The 19,549-nt window shown below is 50.5% G+C and overlaps 1 protein-coding gene across 2 annotated transcripts; it reads right to left on the bottom strand.

Moving 5' to 3' along the window:
- Window positions 1-3,684: 3,684 nt before the first annotated feature.
- NR2F2 (nuclear receptor subfamily 2 group F member 2) lies at window positions 3,685-16,771 on the bottom strand. 2 transcript variants are annotated; one of them, XM_044231752.1, is made up of 3 exons: window positions 16,254-16,771; window positions 7,939-8,466; window positions 3,685-5,151 (listed from the first exon to the last, which is right to left on the bottom strand). In XM_044231752.1, the coding sequence occupies exons 1-3, from the start codon at window positions 16,294-16,296 to the stop codon at window positions 4,877-4,879; spliced, it is 846 nt and encodes a 281-aa protein (XP_044087687.1). In that variant the 5' UTR covers window positions 16,297-16,771; the 3' UTR covers window positions 3,685-4,876. The 2 variants fall into 2 exon arrangements, with proteins under 2 accessions (XP_044087687.1, XP_044087686.1); XM_044231751.1 differs by lacking the exon at window positions 16,254-16,771 and adding an exon at window positions 10,042-11,272.
- Between the last annotated feature and the right edge of the window lie 2,778 nt (window positions 16,772-19,549).

Consider the following 19,549-nt stretch of genomic DNA (forward strand, 5'->3'; position numbering starts at 1 on the left):
TGCAGCAAAACTATTTCCCCGTCTTTCTTTGCCATACAAAAGATGGCTTTCCCCTAAACCAACACAGTAAGCAAACTTTAAAAAACTGGGGTCCTATTACAAACCAACGCCCAGCACTAACTGCTTTAAAATTACTGCATAATTAGATTTAGTTGAATTTCACCATTAATTAGGCAGCCGCACTGCAGGGAGCCTTTGAAATCTGAGAAAATGGGAAAAATCATCTGAAGCACGTTTTTTAAAACCCAACTTCAATAAATCTTGACGAGGCCCAGAATTCAGAGAGTACCTCGCTCCCCTCCCAGGCAGCTGAGGGTAGGGGTCTCCAGGCCCGGGTAAGGCCTGGAATTGGATGTCAAGGGGCGATTCCCCCCCATCCGCTGAGAGCTCGGCCCGGGCCCATCCGCTGTCTCTCCAGAGGATCTCCGAAGACCCTCTCTGGGAGGCCAAGTCTGTCCCGGCCGGCCTCGCCCGCTCAAACCTATTAAAGAAAGGGGATCCTCCGCTGCAGGCGCGCTCCTGCCAGGGGCGCCGTCCACGCAGGCTCACCCATTTCTAGGGCCCGCGACCACCCGCCCGGAACCCGCCCTCGGCCGCGGCGCGCCCCCCAGTCAGCCCCCGGCCGGGAAAGCCCCCTCTGCGGTAACTTTGACAGGCAAGCAGCAAGTTCTGCCCGCTCCCGGCGGGGTTCGCGGCCCAGCCTCCCCCCACCCCCCAGCTGGACCCGACCCGCACAAACCCCGGCGCAGCCCCTGCATTAATGAGCGCGAGCACTGACCAGGTCTGTAAATACTGGCTTCTCCCCCTCCCCCGACACCATTCAAACATTTCAGATGCTTTGAGGATACAGACTTTTGCTTTTCCTAATTTGGCTCCCGTTGGGAAGGGAGACATGAAATAAACTCTCCTAATTACAAGGGGAGGGGGTGGCAAGAGAGGGAAGGGGATACTGCGTTCCCAATATTTCCCCCTACGACTTCTGCTGTAATTACAGAACAATCGAGGACCGCACTCACTCGCCAGCAAGAGTTTAAAAGAGGGTTTTCTGCCTGCAGATGGAATGGCCTTTAGTCCCCCCCCTCCCCTTTTTTTTTTTTTTTCTTTTTGGTAACCAATGTGTTTTCTATTACCCGGCCCTGCCGTGCCTGGCAGCCCGGCGCTCGCGGTGCAATGGGAGACGCCATGTTGGCTCAGCTCATAGGACCAAGTCAAAAGCGAGCTTCGAGGCAGAGTTTCACACGCTCGAGCTCCCCCTGACCGCCCCCCGCCCCGGCCCACCCCACCCCCCCGGCCTGTCGCCGCTTCGTGCACATCCAGGGAGTGCAGCTCCGCGCGCCCGGCACCCCGGACTTTCCGGGGGCGCTGGCGGAATTCCGCCGCACGTAAGTGGGGGGCGGGGGCTGGGAGGGGGCAGGCACTTTTCCGCTGCTGCTGCCAACTCCAGGCCCCCGTCCCTGCAAGCCGGCCGGATGCAAACGCAGCGGTCTCCGCGGAACCAGCCCCGGACGTCGCCCGCTAACTTTGAGCCCCAGCCCCTCGCGGCCCGGAGAGGACTAAAGCTGCAAGGCCGAGGCAGGGCGACCGCGAGCCGAGCGAACGGGCTACATTCCCAACCTCCCCCCACCCTCCCCTGCCACACACACACCCCCCAGCTCAGTCTTCCCCCAGGTTTGTTTGAAAGTGGCGAGAAGCAGCGATCGCCTCTCTCTCTCTCTCTCCTCGGACTATTGTTGCATTTCGCGTCTAACTGGGTTCTCTCACACCCCCGAGCGCCAAGAGGAGGGAGGGGGAGCGGGTTGGGAAAAGAAATAAAGCGAGCTCAGATCAGATGGAGAGAAGAAAAAAAAAAAAAAAAAAAAAAAAGGAGAAAAAAAAAAAAAACCCAGCAAGGAAAAAGAGACACTTAAAGGGAAAGAGTCGCCATGTTTAGCAGCTTTTTTAAAGATCTCGTCAATTTCACACAGAACGCACTCGCTGGGTCCCAGCCCTCGTCTTTTGTCCAGTTCAGTTGCAGCAAAGATCTTTTGTTCTAACTCAGCGTGAAAAGAAAAACTTTCTTTAAATGCAATAAACTTAAACCAAACTCAAGACTCTAAACAGATCCTCCTCCAGCCACTCTAAACATATACAAGGGGTTTTGTTTTAACCGTTTGAAAAATTTGGGGTCCTGTTTTTCTGCCTTGCAGACCCCAAGCTCATTGCTGAAACTCAGAGAGAGTGAGAGAGAGATTTCCAATGACTAGAACACATGCTTAAACCATAATAAAACAGGGACTGTCTTTTGCTTTGAAAATCATAAATTATAATTTAATGCCAATAATAATTTACAACAAATGGCTGTTTACAATAAACTAACACAAAACAAACAAGGAAAGGGGCCTGTGTTTTACTTATTAGAGAAACTTCACACACTCACATGGATAGCACTTGCAAGAGGAGAAAATAAACAACAACCGACAAACCTCGAGCTAAAGGTCAGCGATATTCTGCCCTAAGAACATACTTGTATTTATGTATGTATATATCTACAGAAAGAAGCTGGGGGTCAGATGGAGGACTCTGCTCAAATGCACAAATCAGACAGATTTTTCTGGTCTGCATGTATTGACTGGAACTGAGTTATCAAAGTTTAATACACTTTACAAAATGATCCCTTTTCTTCCATCGCCCCTACCCACCCGCTCTTAAAATTAAACTACAACACAGTGAAGTATGGTGGGGAGGGGATGCTGGAAAGCCTCAATAAGAGCAAAATTGGAAGCTCCCACACACTGAGCTTCCTTCAAACCAGGAAAAGAGAAAGGTGGGGGGGGACTCCAAAACAAAATAGTTACTACTTCCAAATCAGCATACTCTGTAAAGTTTCCTTCCTTCTTTCTTTCTCTTCTTTTTCTTAATTTGGCTTCTAAGGACAAAGGATCCCAAGAGCAGTACAGATTGTATCTACACAATCCGAAATGTCAAAATGTCGATGTGTTTTTATGTACATAACTCCAGTGGAAAAGACTCCCTTGACCTGTGGTCATGCTCTCACAGAATGAACGTAAAGGGGGGAGGGGAAAGGCAGGCCAACGGCAAGTTATCATATATACACTAAAAAACAGACCCTTCAGCACTCTAAGCTACATCACTGAATTTGAAATCCTCTCAACAACCAAGCTAGATGAGAACCACAAAGTATTTTTAAAAATCAAACCTACTTAAGGAAAAACTCACTGCAAACAACTGCCTCTATTTACAATGCTGTGATTAGCTTGCTAGAACTGTCTTCCGCTTAACTGTCAGAAATGTACAAAACAGTATTTTTTTCTGATCATAAAATAGATACTGATCTCAAGATTTCTAATACTTTCCACAATACCTTCCCTAAGCAGGCACTTAAGTGTGACAAATATAAGGGCCTTTTTTTTTCCTGGAAAATCCATTTTTAATTAAAAGGAGGATTAAGTGAATGGGGGTGGTTTACTATATCAGTATGGCACTTCCTAAACCATAGATAAACCATTAACTTCAGCTTCTCCCCCCCCCACACACACACCCAAATTAAACAGGCAAATACACTAGTCCACCTTTGAACAAACTGACTGAGGGCAGTAAACAAATGGACCCCCGGGCCCGGCTCAGCGAGAGCTCACAGGGGCTCTTCTCGATGAGAAAGACAGTGAGTGGGGACAGCCAAACAGATTTCAGATATCAAATAATATTTTAATTTCTGAATACTTTCAATTTTCCTTGGAATATAACACACAAAGACTCGACCAAACAGTTCAGTTATTATAACTTTTACAGTATACAGAAATGTTGCACTTAAAAAAAAAACCTTCAGTTTTTTTTAAAACACAAACTGTAAACTCTAAGATACTGAATCAATCACGTTACCTATAAGTGCCAACAGTGTTATTTTGTCATGCTGATTTCAATGGTATTTTTTAAAAAGGGAAAATATCAACAATTATAATACAAAGGGTTTGCAAATATACAAACAGATATAGGATTTTTGTAACAATTCAAGAACTAAGCGGGACCCAATTCAAATTACAAAAGTTCACTTTTTATTCAAAACCTCAGCATGTGTCTTGGACACATTCCTTGGCTGCCAATAAATTCCACAGTTCATTCTCTTTCTTAAAATATTTTTAAAAAGCTAGGTTTGTCATGGTGTCTTTTTTGGGGGGGGCAGGGTGGGGAAGTTAAGTGTATGTGGTTCCTCCAGTTCTCAAATTAAGAGTGCTCAACTTCGCCTAAAATTTTTGGTCACCACTTCTAAGTGCGTTTCCATCATCTCTGAGTTGCCTTTTAAAGTTTTATGTCTTCCTATGATATTTTCATGGACTCAGTTTTAATTCTTGCAGAACATATATTTTAAGGATACACAGTTTTTAAGAAGCCAAGATTATATCAAAACTTATTATAGAACCACAGAATAAACTGGTTTGGAACCAGAAAAGTACAAAAAAGAACAGCTAGAGGTACATAGACACAGGACAATTAATAATTTGGAAAAAAAAAAAAGACTTACTTTCTCCATTCTGCTAATTTTCTCCCAATCTCCTTAAATGCACTTTTAGCAATATTTTTCAAAAATTTACCAAAAAAAGAAAAAGACTAATTTCCTTTTTATACAAAAATGATAAGTAGCAAGTTGCTCTGACCGACACAGGAGTTTTTGTTTTTTTAATGCATTCTGTAAAAGTTCATTTGACAGTCTTTTTTTTTTGAAATTCACAGTCCATTAAATTCTTCCCCTCTCTTCTTTTAGCAAACTTGTAACATCCTTTTATATCCTTTCTTAACAGAAGGAATTTAAGCAAACAAACCAGTCTTTTGCCTTTTCTTTCTCTCTGTTTCACTGCCCCTTCTTATTTTGATTTATTATTTATTGAATTGCCATATACGGCCAGTTAAAACTGCTGCCGGACAGTAACATATCCCGGATGAGGGTTTCGATGGGGGTTTTACCTACCAAACGGACGAAAAACAATTGCTCTATGACTGAGGAGGAGACCGTGCGGAGGGAAGGGAGGCGAAGCAAAAGCTTTCCAAATCGCGTTGGTTGATTGGGGTACTGGCTCCTAACGTATTCTTCCAAAGCACACTGGGACTTTTCCTGCAAGCTTTCCACATGGGCTACATCAGAGAGACCACAGGCATCTGGAAGAAAGTTAAAAAAAGAAGAAGGAGAAGAAGAAGAAGAAGGAGAAGAAGAAGGGGAAGGAGAAGGAGAAGAAGAATTCAGTCATCAGATTAAGAGGTCTGAAAAGGGTCACATGAGGTGTGTGTACAGGGCTGTCAAACTGCCCTGACCGGAGTTGGAGCAAATGCCTCTGTGCTAAAAACCTGGGCGAAGGGGAGCGGGGTGGTGGTGGTGGAGAGAGCAGGAGATGATCCTGGGGTATTTGCTTTAAAGTCAAACACAAGCTCAGTGCACTGCAGGCTTTCACTGTCTCAGTCCTCAGGCTGGGTCCCTGGGAGGCCCCAAGCAAAGTGCATTGGGTGAAATCTGGCTCAAGTCAGTAAACAGACAGACAAACAGATGAAACCAAAACTGCCAGGGCTCCTCCCCCTCCTCGTCTGTAAATAATAGTTTGGCTTATAATTATATAGTTGGGGGGGGGGGAGGGCAACAACCTGGCCCAGCCTCTAGTAATGGCGTCCACGACCCAGCCTCAGATTCTCCCCAAAGAGGGCGACTCATTTTTCTCCAGTCTTTGAAACTGATTTAAGTGGCCCTTTAAAACTGATCTTGTCAGTATAGCCCTATTGAAGGGCAGCCATGCAAACTGTGATCTCTCTGTTCATTTGAGCTGTTTCTTTTCCCCCTTTTCTTCTCTCTCCCTTTTTCTCCTACCCCCTTTATTTATTTATTTATTTATTTATTTATAAAACCCAGGTCCGTCCAAGAAGAAACCCCTCCCCTGTTATCTTCAGGAAAACACTTTTCTCTTTCGGATATGTGAAAAATACAGTAAGTGCCTCTGAAATGAGAGGCTTCTCAGTGAAGGCAGTGCAGGTTGTGACCTGACCTTTTTGGGCTCCCTAGACAAGACTGGGGTGAACACATGCATACTGTGAATCCTTAAAACAGACATCTGAAAACGGCCGCCACTACCTCCACCCCAAGAACCAGAACACATATGCAATTTCCTCCTGTGTGCATCTAGGACTCCGCACGTAAAGAATGCATAGGTGTCTGTGGTCAGGAATTAAAAGATCTGTTTGCACAGGACTCCCTCCCTCTGCACTGGTACACTGTGTGTCTCCCTATGAATCAGATAAGAGGGACCTTTATCTCTTTGTGAGGCGATTTGCATTCTCCACACAGGCCTCTACATTTTGCAAATAGTAATAAATTAAACTGTTACGACAGTATCAGGCATTTCTTTCCTTGAAAGACCAAGAGTAAGGTTGAGAGCTAACAATGATATTGAGAAATTAACAACACCCCCATCATCTGGGCTCCTGGGCTGGATGTAGTAGGGTTGTGGGATGGGGGTAAAGGTGGTTGTGGGGTATGGGAATATTCTGCCTGCACATTTGCATCCGGCAAATGTTCCAGTTATGACAGTTCCCCTGAGAAAAATACTCCAGATCCAAGCGTCTCTCCACACAGCTTTTCCTCACCCAGACACTGCCCTTTCATTGGTTACCTCAGGACTTTCAAAGGCAGAATTTGGGGTGGCTGTTGGGGGACGGTGATGTGTGAGAAACAGCAAGGTATAACAGACAGTGGGTTAAGGGCTCAGAACCCTGCCATCGATTGAGCTAATGACTTGGGCCCCTAGATTTCCTTCAAACAATAAGGAAGAGATTGTGGATCTTTTTGTCTGCCACAGGAACTACTCAGCACTCCTAGTGTCCAGATTACAAGCTGTAAAAACTGCAGTTTCTAGGTTCCAAGCCCTACCAACATCCCAATGTTTGTTATTCTGAACTGGGAACCCCTCTCCCCTCTCAGGCATGACAAAGGGATCAGCTGACAACTTAGACCCGGAAGGCGGAGGGGGTGATTTCCACCCACCTGGGGTAGGCTGAACTCAGCCTGGAGGCAGCCAAAAGGCTCAGGTGTGGCCCAAAGTGGAAAGCCAGACACCTTCAAAAATCATTTGGCCTCAAGAGTTAATTAATATTAGATCTATTACTCACACAGGTTAAACTACATACAAACTAATTAGATTTCATAATGCAGTCAATGATGGTTTTATATCTCTGGCAACATTCATATCCAGCCCCAGTTGGCATACACTTTGGGTTGTTTGAAAATTGCCTTAAGTGTTTGCCTGGGCAGAGAAAGCAGGAGGCCAGAGTCTTCCAGCCCTTGCAGACATTCTGGACACTTACGATGGCCCCTTTCTTTCTCTTGCCCCTTCCTGAAAGCTCTCCCTCCTCTCCTGGCAGTCTGCATTGTTTTAATAAGAATATGATTTTGAAAACTGCTGCCCTCAGGTTGGATTTGCCTGGAGCTCCAACTCCTACTGAGTTAGCAGACAAACTTTTCCCCTGCAGGGGCAAACTTTCCCCTGCAGAGATGATGCCAGGACCGCTCCAGTGCCCAGAGGCATCTCCTAGAGGCTCAGCCAGGGTGACAGAAAACGAGCCATGGGGCAGGGGAGACAGCACAGGCCCAGTTGGCCCAGAAGGCCAGGGACTAAGGGAGGGAGCAGGAACATGCATCCCAGCCTGGCAGGCTCAAGAGGCTTTCCCATGGCCCATTTTGAGAGCCTATGTCTGGAGCAATCTTCCTCTCTTGTCCCCTGGACAGGCCTGGTGAGGCCCAGCACCTACACAGAGTTCCCACTCCCAAGTTTGCTCTCAACAGTTTGGCCTTTCAAGGAGGTGGGGGTGGGGGGAGGCTGGGCCCAGGCTGGGGACTCCCAAGTTCTCTGGTCCCTAACTCTGAGCTAGAAGTCCTTGGACTGAGAGGGCAGGGCTCCTTCCTACCTGAGGTGAACAGGACTATGGCCTTGAGACAGCTGTACTCGGCGGAGTCGACGTGCAGTGCTTTGAGCTTCTCCACTTGCTCTTGGAAGATCCGTATGTGGTCCATAAAGGCGACCACTCGGTCGGCGGACATGGGAGAGGCGTGTAGGCCGGCGGCGGCCAGGAGCGGGGCGACGTGGAGGGGCATGGAGCACTGGGCTGCATTGAGCACGAACAGCTCGCTCCAGGTGAGGCGAAGCAGGGCCACCTGGTCGGTGATCTGCAGGTCAGGGAAGAAGGGGATGTTCCGGGCCCACTCGACGGCGCTGAAGAGCATCCGCGCGGCCAGTTCGCAAATGTTCTCGATGCCCATGATGTTGTTGGGCTGCATGCACTGACTGCCGAAGCGCGACGTGGGGTAGGGCTCGGCGCGCAGCAGCAGAGAAATATATCCGGACAGGTACGAGTGGCAGTTGAGAGGGTCCCCGTTGGTGAGCGCAAACTGCCCGTGGGTTGGCTGGGTGGGCGGCATCCGGCCCCTCTGCACCGCTGCGGGGAGGAAAGGAGACACCCCGCCGTTAATGACCAGCCTCGTCCCCCAGCTCCCCCGGCCCGACCCCCACCTGACCCGGACCCCCGAGCCGCGCCACAACCGGCAGGCCTGCCCCTGTCCCCGGCGCGCCAGGGCCCCAGACCTGGAAGTCGCCGGGAGCCCGGCAGCGCTGCTCTCAAAACCACCACCCAAGCAGGCTCCGGCGGCCAGAACGGCACACTTGCCTCCGAGGCCCGCTCGGGGCTGGGCCGCCGAGGACCCAGAATTGACCGCTTTGCCTCGGGGTCCCCGGCACTGGGGGCGGGAGGTAGCGTTCTGGGGGCATCTTTCTTCTTTACTGCTAAACAGCTGATATTTCTTATTGATTGGAGGACAGGGAGCGGGAGGGGCGAGTCTGGGTGGGTGGGGGGGAGGGTAAGACGCTTTTGCAGAAAGACACCAGGGTTCACCCCAGACGGCCTGCGGCCACCCCGGAACAACTCTCCCCCAAACCCCGCAGCCCCAGCCCGGCGGGGAACCCCCGGTGAGAGACGAGCGGAAAGCCGAGGTCTGGCGGCAGCCTAATCAGTGTGCTCGAAGAAAGAGAGACGGAGGGAGAGGGCGGAGAGAGAGGCCGGCCGAGGCGAGAGGAAGCCGGGGAGAGGCGGGGAGCAGGCGGCCGGCGCCGGCGCAGCCCCGGCAGGGCCCGAGAGGGCCGGGGAGAGCTGGCGAGGCTGGGGCTCGGGCTGTTATCTGACGCCGGACCGGGAGAGTCGCTCTCGCAGAAACACAAAGAAAGCCCGGCGTTCGCTCGCCCTAGCCCGGAGCCCGCGCCCGGCGCCGTGCGCGCCATTGGCCGAGCACGGCTCACGGCGCTCGGCGAATTTTATATCACAAAGACCCAACTCGCGCAGAGCGAAAGCAGCCGCCCAGGGCCCCTCGCCCACCCTTCCCTGCTCCCTAGCGCGCTCTCCTCCTTTCAAAAGTGAAAGGAAAAAAAGAAAACAGAGGTATTTTTTTTTTTTTTTAGCAGAATGTTAATCCACGGAGGGTCACATGAGCGCTGCCCGGGCAGCAGCGTTAATACGGCGAAGTGCATAAAATTGCCATTTGTAATTTGAACCTCCTGTACAAAAGTACAATCTCAGGTTGTTTTTTTTTTTTTTTTGAGAGGGTGGGGGCTGGGGAGAGGGGTGGGGAGGAGGGACATATGTTGAACATGCAGGAAAAACAAGGGGAGAGAGAGAGAGAGAGAGGAAAGGCAGAGAAGTAAACCAGGCTTTGAAACAACAACAGACAACACCCCATCCCTCGTAGAAAGGCGAACTCGAATGAACTCGGAATCAATGCAAAGAAAATGAAACAGCCCGAAGAGAAAGTAGAGGAGGAAATCAGTCGGCCAAAGCATGCGGATTTGGGGGTCTGGGTTCCAGTGCAGAACTTGTTTCTAGTATAAACCCCCTTTCAACTGCAATACGAAGAGAAGAGCTTGGGGCTTCTGCGTCCTTACCCAGAGCAGGCTAGCCAAACGCACCCAGGGCCCCGGGACCCCAGGCGAGGGGGGTGGGTGGGGAGAAATGAGAGGCCGATACCTTCCCGTCTCATGCCCACTTTGAGGCACTTTTTGAGGCGGCAGTACTGGCACTGGTTGCGGTGGTGCTGGTCGATGGGACAGTTCCGGTTGGCGCGGCACGTGTAGCTCAGGTTCCTCCGCACGCTGCGCTTGAAGAAGCTCTTGCAGCCCTCGCACGTGAACTGGCCGTAGTGCTTGCCGCTTGACTTGTCCCCGCACACCACGCACTCGATGTGTTGCTGCTGCTGCTGCTTGTCGCCGCCCGGGCCGCCGGGGCCGCCCTGGCCACCGGCCGCCGTCTGGGCCGGCGTGCTGGCCGGGCCCCCTTGGCCCGGCGTCTGTGGCGTGTGCGGGGCGCCGGGCGGCGGGCCGGGCACAGGCGGCGCCTGCGAGGCCTGGCTGCCCTGCGAGCCGGGCACCTCGTCCTGGGGGTCGCGCCACGTGCTGACTACCATTGCCATATCTATGGGGGCCGCGTCCGGACTTCCTGCTCCCCTGGCTGCGGGCGGCGGCGGCTCCCGGGTCTCGGGCTCCGGCGCGCCGCCTTTTGTGTGTGCGAGGGTGCGAGAGGGCGCGGGAGGGCGCCCCGGGTGGCTCGGGGGCTGGTTGGTTGAGGTTGATTAGTTTTTCCTTTTTTGTTTCTGCTTTTGCAAAGTTTTGTCGATGGCTTGTCTGGCCCGGTGTGTTTGTTTTGTTTGTTTCCCTCGGCTCAGCTTTGTTGGTTTCGGGGGGCTTTCCGCCCGGAGGGGAGGGGAAGGGGCCAGGGGAGAGAGAGTGGGAGCAGAACGTGGAGAGAGAGGGAGGGGAGGGAGAGCTGCAAGTCGATTGTCTGGCTTCAAGACAGAAGTAGGAGGCAAAAAAAAAAAAAAAAAAAAATCTCTCCAAAGATCTCGCTCGCTCTCACTCTCTCCCTCCCTCTCTCGTTCACTCTCTCGCTCTCAGAGCTGGTGTGCCGAGGAGTTGGAGTAGGAGGAGGAAGAGGAGGAGGAAGAGGAGGAGGAGAGGCGACTGTCCGGGGGCCAAGTCCAGGGCAGCCCACAGTCAGCCATTCAGGAAAGCCATCGAAATCAGGACGACTGGGAGAGCGGAGGCGCCGGTCGCGGGCGCGCCCAGAAAGCCCGGCAGGCCGGGGCGGAGGCCGGCGGCCCGCGGAGTGGCCGGAGCGCTGCCCGGGTCCGGGGGAATCAGCATGAAAGTGGTCCGCGTCCGGCGCTGCGCGGCGTCGTCCTGGCGCTGGGCCGCCGCCGCCGCCTGCCACGGGCGCCCGGCGCGCGCCTCGCTCGCTCTGGCCGCCGCCGCCCGCTTTCGCCGGATGGAGGCCGCTCGCTGCTCCCTGCGGGCCGCCCGGGCCGCCGCCGCCGCCGGAGCCGCCGCCGCCGCCGCCGAAGCCGCCGGGTCGGGCCCGGAGCCGCCGCGTCTAGCGCCGCCGCCGCCGCTGAAGCCGCTGCTGCCGCTGCTGCCGCCGCCGGAGCCGCTGCTGCTGCTGCTGCCGCCGCCGCCTCACACACATAGGGAAAGAGTCAACTCGCCGGCGGCGGGGGAGAAATGATAAAAGAGAGAGAGGAGGGCAGATCACCACCTAGAAGCACATCCTTCGTGCGCAGAGGGGGGAGAAAAAGACGGAGAGAAAGAATGAAAGAAGGGAAAAAAGGCAGCACGGCACCCGGAGAAAGGAGGCAACTCGGGGAGAGGAGGAGGAGGAGAAGAAAACACACACGCGCGCGCGCACACACACACCGCGGAGAGAAAAGAACAGAGAATCAAAGTGATCAAATATGCTAAAAAGGGGGGCGCGGGAGGGAATGCGATTTATAGGCGCCGGGGCTGGCAGAAGTGGCTTCTCCGCGATCAGCTCACTGAGCTCTCTATATAGTGAACTTTGACACGACTGCTGCAACTTAGCGCACGTTGCCATGGTGACGGCGCGCCTTATAAGGCAGCAGCCGGGGTTGGCCTGGCCAGGCGCGCGCGCGCCGCCCCCTCGTCGTCATTGGCCGGAGCGCGGCGGCCCCGCCATGGCGGCCGCGAGCTCAGCCCGGTCCTAGCGCGAGCGGCGTAGCAGCGGCGGCGCGGGGAGCGCGGGGGGCCAAGGGGGGCGGGGAGGGGGCGGCCGCGCCGCCACCACCGCCAGGCGGGGGATGGGCCCGGGCCGGCCCCGGGCACGCGGCCCCCGAGCTCTCTGCACCCCGCACCGGAGGTTTCCGCCCCAGCGGGGAGAGGAGCGCGGCGCGCACACACAACGCCTCTTAAAGGCTCCGCGAGAGGCTTTGGATGGAATCGAGGACTTCGCCTCCCGCAACTTGGCGAAGCCACGAAACCCGTCGCTCGCGCACCACCCGGGACTCCCGGCGCATCTTTGTGCCCACAATGCCAGAGAGAGAGAAAAGTTCCCCGGTTTCTTTGCAGAGGGGTAGCGGGTAGGGGGGGTAGGAAGGTGCCGGGAACCGAGCTTGGAGACATTTACCAAACGAAAGATTTGGTCAAATCCGGGTGATGGTAGACCCTTCTCGTAATCGACTCTGATCACTTGCTTGGTTTCGTGGCTTATTTCTTTTTTCCCTTTTCGAGGAAAAAAAGCCGTTTAGCGTCTATCTTTTCCTTGTAGGGTTAACATTTCCCAGGTATGTGGCCTGACATTTTAATTGCTCAAATAAAGCATCTCGGATGCTGAGAAGCACAAGTAGACTTCATCTCATTGTCATGACGCAATTAAAATCAATTTTCCTCAACTTTATCCTCTCTCATTAGTTATAGCTAACTCACAGCCCAGCGTCCTGCCACACACCCAGTCGTGGAGAGAGGTGAATAGAGCGTTCTGCGCGCTGATGGACAAGCGGAAGCAGCTTCCCAGGCTCCCCTGTGCCTACCCTCTGTACACACATGTAAGCGCACATGTATCAGATGCACATTTGTCAATGTACACAGACAAAGACTTCAGCGACTGTGCTTCTAGGTCATGGAACAGTTGAGTACGAACTTCATTGTTCCTCAAGTTCCTTTTAAGCATCCATATAGTCATTAAAACACAACCAGAGATTCTGCTCCAAATTGGGAATAATACCAAGCACAACTCACCAAAACCACACACACGCCATGGTCTATCTCAAGAGATTCACTGCAGTAAGAACAACTTCATAGCCTGAGCCATTCCGCTCAGTGTGCTAAAGTCATCAACATGGATGTGTCTCTGGATTCCAGAGCGTTTGGTTTTAAACATCAAACAGGTAGAATTGCCCCCACAGAATACACTATATTTCAACGCAGTAGCCTTTTGGTTTGATTATGAGAAGTTAGTGAATTGTGATTGTTCAACATTTATGGAACAAAATTTTGACACCATCATACACATTTTTGCACCGAGAAAAACCATAATCTGGGAAGCCAACCAGATTTATGAACAATTAAAATATTTGACATAAAACACAATGAGCTTCAGGAAACATGAACACATATAAAGGTTAAATTAATGACCAAAGGAAGGCATCCTTGATAGTTCAAAAAAATCGACGAGATGAAAGATTAAAAAAAAAACATAAACCAGACATATAATTGACCTGTGCTGGTGTGCATTTTGCACTCGATACCCTTTACACACGGACAGAATACAAGGTAGGTACTAAGTGAAGATGTAGGCAGACAGGGGCTAGTTTTTAGGGAAGGAGAAACACCCCCCCTCCTTACACTTCATTCCTGAAACCTTCTTAGCTCTCACCCCATCTCCGCTGAAATCACGTATTTCACTAAAGCTGCAGGTGCTGGGATTATTTGAAAGTTGTAAAAAAAAAAAAAAGAAAAGAAAAACAACCACCATAGTGGACACTGAACTATCACAAACGTGGTGTGTAATGAGATTGCCACAGAAAGAGAAGCAGGCTGAGAATTTCAGGTTGATTAGAGACACAATATAACTTTCTCTTAAAGAGGACAGAGGATGGAAAAGAAATCATTTCAGAGAAGGTGTTTTTTTTTATTTTTTTCCCTTCCCTTTCAACCCCTATGATTCAAGGGATTGCCTAATGCTACAAATGTCAGTAGATTAGGGGCAAACTCTGAGCAGAGATGTGGCGGGGCTGTGTTGAAATAGGAAATCTAATGGGCATACCCATCTCAGTTTAATAGAAGATGGGAATAAATGTAGGGAAATCTTAATCTCGCCTTTTGAGTGCAGACACTTCCATAGCAAGATCACCTTTTACAGAAGTGAAGTGGGAAGTTTTTGAGGAGAAAAAGCTTCCACGGTACACTTAGAGATTTTGGTATTTGAAGTGCGCTCTGATGGCCTCAGAATTAAAATGAAGAATTTCCTCATCTCTTACAGAACTGAAGCCTGCTACACACATGACCACAGGGCTGACATGAAATCAGAGGTATTTCACTCTCATTTTAGGATTCATTCAGTTCTGGGAATGCTATTAAAATTCCAAATAAATAAATAAATGACCCTATCAATTATAGTTAATTTTACTGCATACAAGAAGAGAAAGACTGCAGACTGAGGGAAAAAGGGGGGGAATATTTTAAAATGTCTTCTTCAGAGATGCTCATTTCCCTTGAATAAACAGCTCTAAGACTAACAGATAAATATCAATATGTCGTGTTCAAAAAAAAATCCAGCCCAGTCCTTTATTGTAGATGTAAATTTATTTTAATGAGAGAATGGCAAGCTTTAATTTGGCCGGAGAAAGTTGGAAAAACATTTGTTTTACTCTGGTGAAAAAAGAAAAAAAAAAAAGGAAAAGTAAACCCACCCAGGAATATGATTTTCTTGCAGAAAGTGGCCTGACGGCTGTAATTCTCCACAAATTAAATCACAATATGAATACAAACCCCAGCAAATGCCGAGTTTAGCTCTGAACTCAGTAGAAACCAGTTCTGTCCACCAGGATTCATTGAATTCCTCCTTTCCCTCAATCTAGTCCGTGTGTGTTTTTCTCTTCCACCACACTGGAGCTCCATGAATAGGGAAAGGGGCTTCCATTGTGTCCCTCTGAACTTCCAAGTCAATGCAATTTTTAACCACTGGCTTGTGGTACTTTGAAAATCACCAGGGGCTGTCAGAGTTGGGTCCTCTGAAAAATTTACAGTGCTAAATCAGAGCATATGCTGGGAGGGAAAAAATTGCTTAAGATTGGAGCAAGTACAGTATCTGTCTGCCCCCTAGTGTAAGAGTCCTCGCTGCCTAAAATTCAACTTTAAAAGAAAAGGAGCTCTTAAAGGGAAACGACTTTGAGCTCACGTAGGCATAGCAGAATGAAAGTTCTGTACATTTTAATCTAAATAATTCTTCCGGATTTAAAATTAATTGGCTCTGGCTTGGTTGGACCGGACTCGGATCTCGCCACCTCTGCGCTTCCCGAGTCACTGGCGGAGAGGTGATGATTTTTTTTTTTTCCCCCTGAACTGGGTTTATGTGCGTCCCCCTCACCCCCTCCTCTCTTTTTCTTTCTCTGTCTCTGTCGTCTCTCTCGCTGGCTTTTTAAAAATGAGGAACCGTTCCTTGAACGTTCTGGACAGAGCACAGAATTGCTTCTTAAGTCAGCCCGACGCGGTTGCAATAGACAGCAAAAAGGTAAACGTTTGCCTGAAATCCGCACGCCAGCTCCACCACCCCGCCCGATGGTGAGTACCCTTCTCGTCGCGATTCTCCTCCTAGCTTTTACCGAGCGCTCTTCTCCCCGAGCCGCGGCCGAGGGCGCCGGGCAGAGCTTTCCTCCCTCCCTGCCTGGCTGGCTGTCAGTTGCACAAGGTTGCAAAATAAAGCGCAGAGGCAAATCGAACAGTAAATTCTGATACTTAGTGCGAGCCTCGCAGCTCCTTTGCTAGAAAAACCGAGTCGTCTGTTGCTCGGAAAAACACGCTTATAGGACTGGCTTTTAGTTTGCTCTATCGAAGGAAATGAGTTTGAGGAAGACAGGACGAGGAGACGGGGAGGCACCGCAGTCTTTACGCTTCGGTTTAATCATATTTTGGCAGCTTTGCAATTGTATTTTTCCCCCTCTTCCCCCCTCCACCACCTCTCCTATCACACACATGTAATAAAATATGGCAATGCATTGAATTGACGGCCCCCCCTCCCCAAACCCCTGAAACCACAGTCCTAGGCATTTCATACACGTTAGCAAACCGATATTTTGAAAAGCCCCAAGTCATCCCCAGCCCCACACAGCACAAGGAAAAAAAAGTGAGAAAGGAGAGAGAGAGAGAGAAAAAAAATACTGTAAGTAAACATACCAAAACCATATTTGCCTTGTTCAAGGTCCCAAACCGCTTGCATCTTCCTTCTAAACTGGAATAACTCTCCTTTAGTTTGGCGGGTGAAATAAACGCTTTGTTGGCCCCCAGAAAAGATGTGTCTTTGATAATTAAAGAGAATCTCCTCCTCGGTGTTTATCTAAGCGATTGTGCAAACTGATAAAAAGTAGGCACTAGCCTGCAGGGAAAAAGAGGAAAGGTGAAGGGAGAGATCTTCCACCTTAAGGAAGTGCTTCCCCATGTATTAGGCGTTCTCAGCCTTGGAAAACCCTGCACACTAACTTTAGAGAGACGAGGTTTCAGGGAGCTTTGTACATAGCTGCTGAGGAATGCAAGCCTCGCCTTTAAGAAAAAAAACCCCAAACCGTAGGTAGGAGATGTCTGGAGTGATCCTTGTCTCTCATCTCATTCCTTAGAAGGAAGAGTGCGTTGTTACACCTTGTTTGGGGCTGGAAAGACGAGACTTTAAAAACACCCGTCCAATTGAAAAAAATCTCCCAACTTAATGAGTTTAGTCGGAGGCTGGAGCAAAACGGCTCAGCCGCAGCAGAAAACCGCCAAGAACTATAGGCGATATTGCAAAGCAAGACGACCCGAGGCACAGCCAAATTCCACTGTTTGGGGTCGAGAGGGATGGAGGCTAATCCTAAAGCAAGTTGGGAAAAAAACAGAGGTGGGAGAGGAGGGGGAAAAAGCAGCAGCCTAGCAGCCTGGCAGACAGGCTCCCCTCACCCTGGATCAGAGATAGAACTTGAAACAGGAGGGCAACATTTTTCCTAGGAATCCGTTGGAATCCTCATTTTTCTACTTTTAACTCAGGTTCCCCCCAAGTGATTTTTCCCTCTCCCCTGCAGATCCGTGCCCCCCTTTTCCAGTCTCCATTCTAGAACTTTCCTGAGGAGGAAACCTATTTCTTTTGGGGGGAGGGGTTCCCAATTTCAAGTCTTCAAATAATGAATGCTTAATTAACCCCCTCCCTTCACCCACCCTCCCAAATGAAAAAAGGAAGCAGGAACACAGTAACTAGAGAAAATTGAGAATAAACTATCTTGCCTCTTGCAGTTTTAATACAGTTTTAACTAATGGATTTTTTTGTTTTGTTTTAAGAGAAGAATAATGGGGAAACACGGATCTTTTATTTTAGGAAACTGTTATGGTAAGATGTATGTCAGACTTGACAAATGGAACTAACGCTCTTCGGCTGCTTCTTGTCCTTGTCTTAAACAGGAATTAAGTTAAACACAGTGCTGAATGTTAATTACATGTTTACTGGCTAATGAAAATTACAAATGGTTTTGCCACCTCAAACAATGATGAAAACTCTGAAGACACTGTAATTATATACTTTGAGGGAAATAACTCAGAATATTGATCATAAGAAGTGTAAATCTTTTTTTAACTATTCATTAATACCATAAATATGGGCTACAGAAGTTTTTCCTTGTGGTTTGTCTCATCAGTTATATCGAGTGGATGGATGGTGAAGCTTCTCTGGGGAGGTGGTGAACTCATTCTCTTATAGAAGGAGGCCACTTGTGTAACTCGGGGGGGGGGGTGCCCCCTCCCTTCCGCCCCCGCCCCCTTTAATCCCGGCAGGAGGTCGAGGGATAGTTCAACAGGGGGGCTGGGCTCAGGGCAGGTGAAGGTGATCGCGGCCCAGCCTCTCCCCTCCCCTGCCCTCCTCTCTCCTCTTCTCCCTCCTCCCTTCCCTGCCAGGTCTGATCGATGACCGTCTTCCCCAGCCTGGGCGCCTGTCGGATAACCTGGCATTCGGTTTCCTTATGGAGGACAACTCACCCACCGCCACCCAGCGATGCTCCCCTGACAACTTAAGTTCCTTCCTTCAGAGGTGGTTAGGGCAGTTCATTGCAAGAGAAGAAGAAGGCGAAAGAAAAAAAAAAAAAAAAGTTGAGGTGGAGGGGGTTACTGGGTAAAGGTGGCTCAGGCCACGGAACCAGAACCGGTTTCCCTGGGTCGGGAGTAGAGAAGTGTTTTTTTTGTTTGTTTTAACTTTGGCCTGAGTTGTAACTCTGCACTCTGTAGCGTGGCAGTCACTCCGATCTTGGGGGTCAAAGGTGAGGGCTGTACTAACCCTAAAAGGCTTGTCTGGCCTGGCCAGAAGGCCAAACGCGCACAGAAGTGGGGTGCTGTCTGTCAGCCTTACTGCCTGACGCTTCGGAGGGGGTGTCTATGAAACCCACACGCGGGGGACACAGGACCGAGAGCCGGTTTTAAGGGCAATATTGGGGATTTTTTAAAAAGTGCCCTAGGCTTGTGGGACTGGAGTCCTCTTTTTCCCTGAGAATTCCCAAGGCGCTGGTCTTTGTCTTAGAAGGAATGGAGTTTCTGAATGGTGTGAAAGGGACAGAGAGGGTCGCTTCAAATCGATTTTACTTGTCCTTTCTGTCTTTTCGGATCAACGCCCTTCAATGGGCACAGAGGTGCTCTTTCAACCAAAAACTTGTGCTACATTTTCTGCCTGTATTGGTGCTAAATACAATAAGCACTGGGCAGATTTTTTTTTTTCTTTGCTCTCCAAAGCAAGAAAGCACTCTAATTAAATTGTTTTATATGGACAGTCAAGACGGACCAATTAAGTATGCATTAGTATAAAGATATAGTCTGCAGATAAGGCAGTTTAGAAAATCAGGAGTAGGACAAAGGAGAGGGCGCTAGCTTTGGGGAGGCGTGCGCGGACCCCGCAAGGTCGCTCACCTTCCTCCCTGGGCCCGACGGAACTGCAGAGGCCCGGGCCCCAGGTGAGAGGAGAGCAGGCCCGCTAACAGGTGGGCAACAGTGTTGGAGTCTTTCAGGCCCCAGCGCCCCCGGGTGAAGAGCGGTGGAAACCCAGGAGCTTTGTAGCCCTCACATTTCCCTACTCGGACAGTGTAGTCGTCCCAGGTGGCGGGGCCCGCAGGACAGGCGAGTCCGGGTCGGGCCCACTGCCCGGGGTCCAGGTCCCGGGCGCGGCCTTGCAGTGAGAGTGTGCGCCCAGGGGAGGTTGGGAAGGCCAGCGGGACGCGGACACCGCCACCGCGGCGCCCGCAGCCCTGTGGCTGCCAAGATCAGGGTAGGAGACCCCCTTCCAGCACGTCCCAACGCTTTTTCGCTTCTAAGGAAACAGGAGCTCCTCTGCGAAGCAAGTAAAGTTCCCACCCGACGCCCTCCGGCCCGAGGGGCGTCGAGCACCAGCCGCAGAAACAGGGGAATGACCGAGGGTCGGAGAAAAGGTAGCCAGAGGGGCTCCTTGTTCGGCGAACGGAGACCTGGGCCTT

This window comes from Neovison vison, chromosome 13, assembly GCF_020171115.1.
Source record: "Neovison vison isolate M4711 chromosome 13, ASM_NN_V1, whole genome shotgun sequence".
Lineage (NCBI taxonomy): Eukaryota > Metazoa > Chordata > Mammalia > Carnivora > Mustelidae > Neogale > Neogale vison.